Source organism: Poecilia formosa, unplaced genomic scaffold, assembly GCF_000485575.1.
Source record: "Poecilia formosa unplaced genomic scaffold, Poecilia_formosa-5.1.2 Scaffold70, whole genome shotgun sequence".
In the NCBI taxonomy this organism is placed as follows: Eukaryota; Metazoa; Chordata; class Actinopteri; order Cyprinodontiformes; family Poeciliidae; genus Poecilia; species Poecilia formosa.
The window spans coordinates 86,044-98,966 of NW_006800009.1; the positions used below are offsets into that span (position 1 = coordinate 86,044).

The 12,923-nt window shown below is 37.2% G+C and overlaps 1 protein-coding gene across 1 annotated transcript in view; it reads right to left on the reverse strand.

Annotated features, from left to right (window-relative positions):
- Window positions 1–5,026: 5,026 nt before the first annotated feature.
- nalf1b (NALCN channel auxiliary factor 1b) overlaps window positions 5,027–12,923 on the reverse strand; it is an 83,791-nt gene continuing 75,894 nt past the window's right edge. The window contains exons 2-3 of the mRNA XM_007555355.2: window positions 7,622–7,793; window positions 5,027–6,073 (exon numbers count right to left, since the gene is read on the reverse strand). Coding sequence (XP_007555417.1) covers window positions 5,772–6,073; window positions 7,622–7,793 — 474 coding nt within the window. The 3' untranslated portion in view covers window positions 5,027–5,771. The remainder of the gene's footprint in view (window positions 6,074–7,621; window positions 7,794–12,923) is intronic.

The window sequence follows — 12,923 nt, forward strand, 5'->3', positions numbered from 1 at the left end:
GGCGGGCCACATGTGGCCCGCGGGCCTTGAGTTTGACACATGTGCCCTACAAGGTGGCCGTCACTTCAATTCTGTTTAGTTTAGTGAAAAAAAAATCCAATTACAGCATAATGGATATAGAAGTGAGAAATGTTGAATATAACTAAATTCAGCACTAATTTTCAGCAAGATCTTCATCTAAAACTTTTATTTTTATAACCTCCTAGGTTTGCAAAAAAAAAAAGTTTCACTTTATCAGATTATGAAGATGTTAATGTCAGTTTTGTGTTGCTGATGTAACGTGTTTTTGCACTGTGAACACTTTTTTGAGGCTCAGTCTAGAGGCACACCATGCAGAAGTACAACAAAGTTACAACAGCATCATTATATTTGTATTTATTTTCATTAGAACACAATTTTAGTAATTGTAGCAGTAGTTTTCATACTTTTCAAAAAGATCATGACCTGTGAGACTCTTATAAATCATTCATCTCAAAGTTGTTTGTAAAAAAAATTAAAGAAGTTACTTGAACTAAAGCATCTATAATATTACAATATACTGGTAGTATAATAGTAATAATAATCATAATCGCAATGGTAGTTCTATATGCATTTGAACCTTTTTCAGCTCTAGAATAATAAACTTTTTTATCTTCACACACCCAGAGAACCGCAGTCGTTCACAAAAAGGCTGCGGTGCTGAGGGTGAAATCTGTTGGTCTAACTGTGCCACGCCGTCTTCAAACATCAGTGATTTAAGACGCTCAAATCAAATCAAAGAAACAGAAGAAGAAAAGTAACAAGGTAGTAACTTAAATAAGACAAGGAGAGACATACATTGTTCAGCATACTAAGGAACACCGTTACAACCCAAAAAAAAAAAAAAAAAGGAAATGAGCTTCTGCATAGATCCACGGGAAAGAGAAAGGAACTGCTGTAAAGACAGAGAAAGTGAAACATTTGTCTTCGTTTGAATGGGTTCACTGGAGCTGAGGGCAACAGGCAATAATAGTTTAAATATGTAGGAACAAACCACAGAAATTTAGTTTATATGTGATGGAAGATGACAGAGCGTAGCCTACAGCTGCTACAGACCATTTCCATGGATGAAGACTGGATTTAAATGAGCTTACACTGTTTTCCTTAAGTGTAAAGCCATATAACTTTGACAGAATTAAACATACATTAAAAGTAAGAAGTATTTGTTGCATGCATGCCTCTATGACCAACAAAGAATGATTCAATTAACTTCATTTGAAGAACTCGTGCGTGTACAAGTGAAAATAGTTGATGTTTATGCATGAAAGGACTGGGCTAAAGGGGACAACCTATAGACGGCATTCACATCCATGCAACAACGATGAAGATGCGTAATACAAACATGCTTTCCATGTCTACTGTGATGCATCTCAAAGCATGCCTGTTAACATAACTGATAAAAGTGAACTCACTTGCAAGAATGGTGCCCTGTCTGATCACTTTCCTCCTCTCGCTTTCAGTATCTGTACCAGGCCAGGCAGATCCATGCTTTCGTGTTGTTTGCATTCATTTCTGAATCTAACATTCAAACGTAACCAAGACGGATCAAACCAGGCAGCTGTTTTCCAATGATTTTGAGTCCCATCGTATTTGTATGTTCGTGGTGGAGCTTTGTTTATTATTTATTTGTATATTAGGTGTCGAGAGAGTTGCAGAGTCTGTTCCTTTGCTCCTGTCGAACATGGCATTTTGTGTGAGCAGTGATTGTCCAGCCATATAGTGTTTACGCAGTGCACAACACAGATGGGGCCCTTTCCTCATTGTCAGGAAATTATCAATGGAGGAGTTATTGTAGAAAAATTACCTTTCCCACTTTTATTTTATGTATAGATACAACATGTAGAAGTTTTATAAATATTGTATATACAGTTCTGGAAACAAAAAATGCACTGAACCTCATTGAAAACCTGCTGGTTATTCCACCAAATGAAACTCTTCTTGAGTTGCAATATTGGGATTGTTATTTCTAAATGAATATGAACTTGTTTTCTTCGCATTAATTGAGGTCAGAAAGCACTGCATGTTTTTTTTTTTTATTATTATTTTGACCATTTCTCATTTTCTGCAAAATACTACACTTTTGCTTGAAATTTCAAAGACATGTTGTCAGTAGTTCATATAATAAAAGAGCAATGGTCATTTTACTCAAACATACAGCTATAAAAAAGTAAAATCAGAGAAATTGATCATTTTAAGTGGTCTCATTTTTTTTTTCCAGAGCTGCACACACAACTTTTTGTGTTTCTGCTGCCGTGTCAAAATGACAATCTGTGTGGAAAGTCATATTGTCCGTATCAAAAACCGCCAGTTCTCGCAAGTCACTTAAATTGGATCTCCTGCTGGTACTTTTAATGTTGGCAACATAAAGTTTGTGTGATGCATCATATGCATTGCTAACTGAGTGATTCTACAAACAAAAGTGAGAATCTTTTCTTCCGATTTGAAAATAAGGATGTGAATTTGCAGCATGTTACTCAAAACAGGGTTAACCATGGCATATTCCTTTTACCCAGGCCTCCGATCTTACTTACTGAATTTTGTAAGATTTTTAGATTTTTTTTTTCAGACTGGGGAGAGCAAAGAAAAAAAGGGAAATCTGAGTATGACAATACCGTCAAAAGTAACGTTTGAAATTAATATTTTATACGAGTGCAGGGCTGCAGTGAAAAACCTAATAGTATTGTAGATTCCTGCAGTCTGAAAACAGCTTTTTATTTAATAGTATCCATCTAGCAACCCCAATGTGAAGATTTTTGCAATTAGCTCAGAGCAAAAGAATAACTAACAAACCTAAACTGAAAAAATATATAAATAAAAATCTATACAGAGGTACAGACATAGCAGCAGCAGCACCCTTCTACCCACAAGTTAAGGGGTAAAAAAAAAATAAAAAATTCTCCCAGAGCTTAACCATCTTTGTTTCCTGTACATCTAACAGTTCTCGTACTGTAGGCCTCCAGCAGCAGCGATAATATAAAAGAATAAATAAATATATCTCTCATCTAGTTGTGGCCCCTGGCATAGCAGCATTTTTGTCACTGAATGTAGACAACTTAAACCAGGATGGGTGGATGGGGAGCTTTTCATGCAAACAGGAATAGTGAAGAGTGCTATGGTGCAAGGTCTGAGCAGCAAATGTAAAGATAAGCCTGTATATAAATATATATTGATGGAATAAAGATGGAAGTAAATTCACCATGTAATGTTGTAACCTGATGGCATCAGATTCTGGGATAATAAAACACGCTGAAATGTGAAAATAAATGTATCCAGCAACATCTCCTCGCTTTTAGCAGATACCTGATCTTCCAGCCACGTTAATCAAAAGAGACACAAAATAGAAACAGAACTAAGGAAAGAGGTCAGCCCTTGAGGTCACACCATTTCTTTCTAAGCTCACACATCCCAGGCTTAATAAATAAGTAAACTGAACTGACTTTGAGCGTTCATTAACAGTGACATGTTCCTTTCTCTGCGTTTGTTTCTGCTCCTGATTTCCAATTGCAGTAAAAAAAAAGGCCTTTTGCACTGAAGTTGAATAAGTTTCCATGAAAATAAGAATGAGGCATCGTCGTCCTCTCTGTCGGCAAGCAAACAGTAAAACAAGTGACTTTTTAAATGTGTCTGACTGTATGAATGACAATGTTTGTTCTGTATTTCATAATAAGCCCTTTACATAATGGAATCTGTGATGCCTAAAGTAAAGAAATACAAACAGTGGGCATGCTACCGGATGTGATTTGGGATTAAATGTGGTTCTGACAATACAAGTGGCCTCTTCTTGCAGAGCCTCCAGGCACCAGCTTAGCTGAGGTAAACTGATTGAAACTGCATTTGTGTTTAGAGATGAGCAAAGGCTATACGTAATGGCCGATAGCCAAATTATAATTTAAAAAACCTGAAAGAGAGTTGTGATTTGCTAGTTCTGCAAAGTGATTAATATAACATCCAGTCATCATGTTGTCCTTAAATGAAATAGGGCTTGGGGTTAAAATCTCTAAGAAGTTCAGGTCTAGTACTTTGTGTGTTTGGCAGAGACGGATCAAGCACAAATAATTTTATTATATGGATGTGCCCCTTCAAAATGCCACCCTGGGCAACTGCCAATACCAAAAATCGTCAACAGTGCTAAGTTTTAGGGTTGATTAAATGGGGTAACCAAGCCTGACATGAATAAATTTTTATTTATTTTTTTTTGTTTCTGAACATCCACTGTTTCAATTCAGAGCAAGTATTTCTTATTTATTTTAATTTGGGGTTTGGGGCAGGGCTCACTGTGTGCATTTATAATTAAACCCTATCATAGTCTTAGGTGTTAGTGCGATGCTCAGGAGGAGCACTGCAAATGTAATGTTCAGACAACAAGGGGTCAAGGGTTGTCCTGTAAGACAGTTAACTCTTAAAACCACATGAAAAAAAAAAAAAAAATGAAAAAACTTGCAAAAGCTCATGTGCAGTCAGTCTGTGCAGTCAGTGTGACCCCGCCTAACCACGCACAGAGTAAAACTCGTAAAAAAACTTGTGGGGTCTGAAGTCCCTCATCTCTTAAGATAGTGCAAGGGTTAAATAAAGTGTACCAAACTGAAACTATTTTGTTCACCACCTCACATTTGAAAAATAAAATAGATAATAGATACAGAAAAACAAAGGTGTCCGAATTTTAAATAATAATAATAATAATAATAATAATAATAATAATAATAATAATAATAATAATAATAATAATAAAACTTAACTGATTGTAATTGCAAAGTAACATTTGAGATTTCACCATAAGGAAATGTCAAATTTCACTTCTCTCATTTAGGTTTAGAGAAAATTAAGCGTCTTTAAAGTCATCATAAGAAAATCAATGGTTGGTTAAGGACACATTTTAAATAGTATTAGAAAACTTTCCTGAGCCCAGTGTTTGCTTTTAAAGGAAAACAAAAAAAGTATTTTGAGACTAAATTGTGTTATCTGGTGAATATTGTCTCACAAAACTAAGTTAGAAGAAGGCCTGTAAGCCTCAGTTAAACAAATACATTTTAATGGAAGCCAGAACCACATTAAAACCCAAGGAAATCCTAACAGGAATATGACCAAACCCCCATGGAGGAGCAGAGAAAATCTGAGGGGCTCTCCATTAGCCTTTTAAGTAGACTTTTTGGCATAGCAACATGCGCTCATTCTCTCTCTTTCGCTCTCTTCCTCTCTCTCTCTCTCTCTCACACACACACATACTTGCTGCTAACTATTTTTTTTTTTTTTCACATTTTCTGTCTTACTTAGAGGAATCATTTTGTTCCTGAATGTGGGAACCACGAAAGAGACGAATAATGAACATTAGAGAAATAATATGATTATGTTATTCCATAGTCAGCCAGTGCAACGGAAACCAATAATTGGAACACAGTGTAAAAAAGCGTAGAGAAACTCAGCCACGAGGAAGCTGACCTTCCCTCTCAACAAAGGTTGTGGCATTGTCCCTTTTTTTCTACCAAAGGGACAGCTTGAGTCCCTTAGTTTGTGGGAGATTGTTTCTTTAGTCACTTCTATGTTTTGATTGATTTAAGAGTCTCTCATCTCAAAGTATCCCGTGTGTTTTTGTTTCTCATAAAGTGTTGCAGTATGTCTACAGGCACACAGCTCCAGCCGTTCGCATCAACCGTTGTCGTATTTTTCCAAGCTGGTTGCCATGGCGAGGGAATCCCCCCAGCCTCCCCACCCCTCCACCTTCTGCGCTGCGACCTCATATCCGCTCAGCTGCTCCATCACTCCTCGTTGGCGGGGCTCTCCTCCAGAGGCGTGAAGGTGGGGAGGCCCAATCCTGTTGCATTGTGGGATGCAGTGAGGCTGGCAACAGTGTGTAGGAGGACCAGGACCAGCAGGCAGAGTTTGAGCCGGCTGTTACACAGTCTGCAGGCTGCCGAGGAGCTGAGGGAGGTACGATGCTGGCATGGCGGGTGAGTTCTTTTTAGGGTCCCTCTGGAACGGTTGTCCACTTTTGAATCCCACCGCACATCGCAGCACTCTGCATTTGGGTCAACACCTGATGGGTATACTTCCAGCAACCCTGAATGTTTTAGGGAAGATAAGGGAGAAAATGACTTAATTGTTTTATTTTCATCCTGGCGTACTGCTTGTCAAAACCTTTGCAAAATAACAGTCTGATATTGACTAGATTTTTTTATGGTTGTTTTTTTGGCCAATGAAAAACTTGGAAAATCCTCTCAAAATCCAGGGTGATAGAGAGGGGAAGCATTTTTCTCCATGGGAAAAAAAAATGCTTGTGATCATTGGAAGGTGGCAGCTAAAATAGATTTAAAACACTGAATTTCAGCCTTACTTTGTTAATTTTAATAAAACATGATAAAGCAAAACACTGATGTTCAAACCACCAAATGCAGCCAAATATGCTTACAGTATTTTCACAAATCGGATCTGAAAACAGCCACCAATGTGTTGCTCCACATGACCACCAGGAGGCAGCATAAGCTATGAAATAGAACCCCACAATGTCGCTGAGCAGAGTTTTACAGTAACATGGCTTTGCATGGTGGGTGAAAGCTGGCTTTGTGTGTGTGTGGGTGCGTGTGTGTGTGTGTGTGTGTGTGTGGCGATAAAGAAAACGTTTGTTACAGCTATAAACCGCTAATTTTGTATACTGGTATTTGTCAACAATAAGACTCTTAGCTCATCTGGTGCGATATTAAAATAGTGCTAAAATTGAATGGAAGAATCCTGTTAATGTTTTAAAGACTTGGTGTTCCAGTCTGACACCAGGTTTTAGCTCAAGGGTTTAGATTATGGTGTTTTTAAATGATTAGTTCTGGTAAAACACCTGTAGCTGGTGTGTACTCTGACTGTGTAGCTTCATCCCTGGTGAAACGCAGCCTTGATTTGCAGGGCCAGTTTTTAACAGTAGCATCTATTTTCTTAGGGCCGGCTTGGAAAACTGTATTCCAGCTGTAAATTATTTTGTTGATTGTGTCTTGATTTCCTCTTAGAATCTGAGCTTTTTTCACTCTTTATAATGAGGTTCACAGTGATGGAGAAAGGCTCGCTGCAGCAGCTTGAGGCCTGACCGTGTTGTGTGACCTGCTAAAAAACTCTTTGTGTCTGAAGCAAAGTAACTATTTTATTCTGCAAGTTTTGTCTGCAGTCAGTTCAGTGCAAGTGTGTTGCCATTTGTTTTAACACTATTTACACAGAGAGGCCACACTATTGCACATTTTTTTCAGTTTTCTAGTTACAATTAAACACTTCAATAAAATACATAGAGCATATACAGAATTGTAAAGATTTAGTCTTGGTTTCTTTGGAGGCAATGCAAGTATGAGAAGTTTTATTATGGTAATTTCCAAGGAAATAGTGAGCTTTTTCTGTGATTTCATCCGGGGAAGTAACTATTCTGACCTTAACTGTGCAAAACATGCTAACATTAGGCTTGTACTTCGGCAAACTGCTGCATAAAAACAGCAAGAGCAAGATGTAAGTGTATTATAAAGAGTGTAGTTGTATGTTTTGAGACAACATTAAATTTACAAACACAGATATACACATTGGTAAAACAGACAAAAAAAAAACCTGAATTACATATTATGAGATAAGTAAATTTTACCTGTGCATACAAAACTTGGGCTGCCTCCATGAATGAGATCATCATTGTCAGGGAGGACAAAGGGGCAGCGCTGCTGAACCTCCAGGCAGTACTGGCCACAGGGGATTCGATTGCTGCAGTGTATCTGGGTGGTCTGGAAGTACTGAGAACACAGCCAGGGCTTATAAACCATCTAGGTGAAAGACAAAGAGGTGAGAGGATATTGATGCGTTAGGAAATGTTTTTTTTTGGATGATACTCACACATAAACACGCACACACACACACACACACACACACACACACACGCATTTATACCACGCTCATACACCGTCATGACCTCTACAGCTATCGATTCACACAAGGCTGTGCAGTTATCCTGTTGATCCTAATATCCACTGTTTAATGAATGTGCTTGTTGCTGGGCAGTCACCAGTTTGTCAGTCAATACTGAGGTATTAACCAACATCCTCTCTGAAACACAGCATCACCAGGTGCACGGCACAGATTTCAGAAGGTTGGCATCTATTTTTAGAGCCGATACAATGGTGAGTAAAACATGACATAAAGAAGCACTTTTATAAAATCTTAATATAAAAAAGCCAACTGCAGCAAAAATGCAGCCTGAGACAAAATCAAGCATTTAAAAAAACACAAAAATTGTATTTTTTTCTGAAATTTTTTTAAAAAAAATTAGAAAGAATTGTATTTTTTTTAGAAAAAAATAAACATTTTTCTAAAGGCTTCTTTTAACAGCCTTGCACAGCAACAGTATGAGTGGCTCAAAACTTACACAGAGTTAAGGGCAAGGACCTTTTCCATAACATGGGCAAAACAAGGAACCAACCCACAAAGGCTTTGTCACCCCCGAGCAAATACATTTCCCAAAAGGGGAATTCCTCCTTTAGCAACACAGGCTACAACCAGAGGTTATGTATGGCATTGCTTTGGTCCCAGCTGACCTGTCAGTCTCATGGGAGACAGCATAATGCCCTCTCTTTTACTCCACGGAGAGGAACTATTCCCCTGTGTGCCAGGACATAAGGGTACATCAATTGCCAGGTTCTATATGCTGCTGCATCATTCACTTCCTGCACCTGCTCCTACAAAAATGTGAATGGAAGAAGAGGCTGCCTGTTGTCCCCAGATAATCTGTCTGTTAGAGATCTCACCCCATCTTGAAAGGCCACACTGAGACCTTCCAGCACAATGGGAATGCTCCCAGGGCATCATGCTGTAGGCTTTGTACAGATAGAGTTTCCTTCCCTTTCTAACAGTGTGTACGTTAATCTGGGTGTAGTAAACTGGAAGTAGCTCAAGATATATCAACTGGGAAAATGTGTTTTAAACTACATGCTGTTTCACTGTTTTACCAGTGTGTTCATAAAACACATTTTCTTTGGATTGTTTCAATGTAATGAATATTTGTTATTTCTAAGGGCTGGATGGTATAGCTAAAAAAATGTTTTAACATCAATAGTTATTGATTAGTTTTTTGTTGTTAATGTCAAAAACTTTTACGAACTGAGTGAACGTTTTGCGTTTCATCCGCAGTTTTCACTCTCTGCGTTGTTGTTTTATTATTATTTTTAAGCAGCTATCAGGTAAACTTTAAAGTGCTGCTGGGCCAGTTATTCAACAGGTTGCTGCTAGGCAACCAAAAGTTACTCAAAAGGCTGTTGCTAGGTAACCAAAGAGTTAGTCAGTTTATTCCACTATTCCATTCAGACCAATGAATAAAATGTATCAAAACATAAAATAATATATATATGTTACATTTTAATTTAAGAGAAGACTAGCTCACATTTTAGGTTCAGCTGCATGAAACAAACATCTTTGGTTTTGGTAGATAATTCAGTGAACAAGCATCTGGGCTTCTTGGACTTGTGATTCACTGTGTGAACAAACACTGCAGTAAGGTAGGACACACATAGCACCTAAATAATATAAATGACAAATCTTATAATATCAAGGTGTACTCAGTAAAGAACACAGTGAGTTTGTGTGTAGGCCCAGAAAATTTGTGCTCACAAATGAAAAAAACAAACAAACAAACAAACAAAAAAACAGGCCTTCTAATCCAGCCATGCAAAAAACATCAAGATGCATTTAGCTTATGACCCTCTGCAAATGATGAAGAGGAGACAAATCATTTTTGGTTAGTGCCTTATTGTTAAGCATGTGATTAGGTGCTCCCTTCATTGTGTGGTATTATCATTTGCGGCAATTAACCAATAATTTTCGAGAAGTCCTCAGAGGACTGTGAGGCAAGCTGGCACCTGCTGGGAGTCATTTATGACATGCAAAACAGCACAACTGAACATAGACCCTCTGTCACGTTAGCATGCATTTTGCTATACTTGTGAGGCTAAATATGCACTCAGATAAAAATGTGTACGTTCATGTCACTGCTTCAGTTTTAAGTGCATTTCGTTTATCTTATACTCCAGGAAAATCTGAGGCAACTCAAAGTCAAACTTAGAAAAAGAGTTAAACCTATTCAACCAAAATATGACAATACCAATAAATCAAAGATAACATGAAGAGGTACAAGTACAATCACTCAATAAGCTGCAAAATAATGTCTAATTTTAGAATAAGTAGTCTTTCACTTAAATGGTGACTTGACAAAGAAGATCTAGTGCTTTAACTTTGTAACACCAGCCTTATTTTTTAATTAACTTTAATCTGAGGAAATATCTTCTGCATTTTGTCTTTAAATAACAGGTTTGTTTATGGCAAGAGCTCAGAGTCTTTGTTTTGTGTGAACGACTGGGGTCAACAGTGAACAGCACAATGTCAAGTTAACCAGATCGAGAGTCAAGGAGAACATCTCCTTATTATTCAGTATCATTTCATTATTCAGCAGAATCCCAGGAAAACAAACTTGAGGGCATGGTGTTCATCTAAATCTCAGTCAGGTAACAATTTTTTGTTGTTAATCCAGGTTTTGTTTCTAGTCCTTGTTTTCTGTACGTATGAGTCTATTATTTCTCCATCTCTATAATCTATTGTAAATTTTGTAAAAAAAAAATATTATTGTTGAATAATTTTCTTTTTTTACATTCTCAACAGATAATTCTTTAGAAAGTTTAGAAAGCAAAAGCTGGTCATAGCATGGACAGAGAATAAGTGCATGAGAGAGAAACATAAAGAACCAGAAGACAGACAATCATGTCAATAATCATGTCCTCTTGCCCGTCTAAATTCACATCCATCTGAATCCCTAATTAATTTCAGACCAGTACTATTTATTCTAATGCAGTCTAAATTTAATCGCATAGTGTGATTTAGATTCAATTACAGTCCGATTCAACCTTAACCTTCTCTCAGTCTTAAGAGATGAGTTCGTTTAGATCCTACCAGTGTTTTACTCTGTGCACAGTCTGCCAGAGTAACATTGACCCTGTGTGCGCTTCTTCCAAGTTGCTGTCCGACCGTGACATTCTCCGCGCTCCTCCTGAGCGTCACGCTAAAACGGCGGGAGGATTAAAACAATACAGTGAATAAAACTTTAGCCTTATTGCTGAACTCTGAGCCCCTGTGATAATAATGATCCAATGTGAATCTCAGAAATGGGCAGGATCAAAAACGCAATTAGGCAGTTTTTGTTTCCTTGGGTGCATTTTTATTTGCCTTTAGCCAAGAATGGAGGCTGCATTGGAGTGCATTGAAACCCTTTTTGACCCACAGCAAAACCTTTTTGACATGAACGGGTTGAACATAAGGAGCAAAATCAGATGCAAATGGCGAATCACATCATGCATTGCACTGTGCTAAGAACCATTTTCTTCTGTTTGAAGCCTTGTGTTATACAGCCAGCAGTGACACAGCACCAAGCTATGGAACATGAACTCATGTCATTCCTCGAGTCAACAAGAAATTGCGTGTTAACATCATATCTGGGAGATGTCTGTAAATTTCAGCAAAATCTCAGTCTTTGGTTATCCCTTGCAGGCACGCCACATAAAAAGCAGACATTGCGGAGTAATGTATTTATTACATGATAATGCTCATCCCGTGCAGATAGGGCTCTTGTTTCATATCCTGATTTGGTTTCTCTTAGCCAGTCACTAATGCCAGATTATTCCCCTTGTTACACATGCTCATATTCTTTTTCTCCTGTTCATTCTGTACTTCATCTAACATAATGCTGTAATTCATAATTCTTTATATTTTTTAACGGAAGCATTTCAAAACAACAGGTAAGAATGAAGGCAGGTCGAGTTCAAAAAGCATCAAAATCAAACAAAGTGAAGCAGATCAGGACTGAGACAAACCTCGCATTTAAACAAAGCCATAAAAATCAGGGATAAATGTCAGCTTGTGACATAAGACTGTTTGATGTAAAGGCCTCATTTCATCTGCCAAATGGTAGCCAGGGCTTTCTGAAAAAGTAAACAGCCTTTTGATCCTTCAGAAAAAAATAGGACTCATAAAAATCCTCTATTTTAAATCCCTTATTTTTTGTAAGAGGCAAAACAATGTTAATTTAACACATCGCAGGCTTAGAAATGAGTGTAAAGAGGACATTTTCTCAAGAAATGTTTTCTTACTTCAAGCGATCTTCAAATTCTTTAAAGTCTTTGTCAAGTCTCAAGTCTCTGAAGAGAGACTTATATCTGATCCAATCTGTCTGGACAGCCTGTCGGATTGCTGCAAGTCTTGCTTTGGATTCGAGTCAATATCCTAAAGTCGAAATTAATACATGAGCCTTAAACATATTTATCTTATCAAAAACACATTCTAACATATATAATAAGTTATTTTAATGATGTTAATTTTTACATTTACAAGGCTTCATACTTTGTCCACTATTAAAAATGTTAGTTTGCACTTATGATCACTCAAACTAGAGATTTGTTAATACTTTTAAAATTTTCAAATTCCATAATAAAATAAACAGGACTTGCTCCTATTTTAAAGAACCCCAAACTTTTTTTTTTTTTTTTTTTGTAAAGAATAATATAGAATAAACTGCCATGGGTCAAGTTATATTTCACCAGTTTAACTTTAAAGGATAACCATGTTGTCATTAATACAAAGCTAAAAATGTCATTAATCATTAAGATCAACAAATATCCTAAACTCACCCTGTAATAGAGGAATTTGTGCATCCCTGTCAAACTTTAAGTCTGTGACCTAAATTGAAAATGTCTGCTCAATAGTAACATAAAAAAAAATCCAAACTTAGAAGCTGCTGTTAATTTCTTTTGAGCAACATACTTTTAAGAACTCTCACAGAGAGCCCTTGACTGCTGTGCGTATTTTCATTGATAACAATATGGTACCTTAGAGTGGATAGCAATTAATCATTTCCTCCA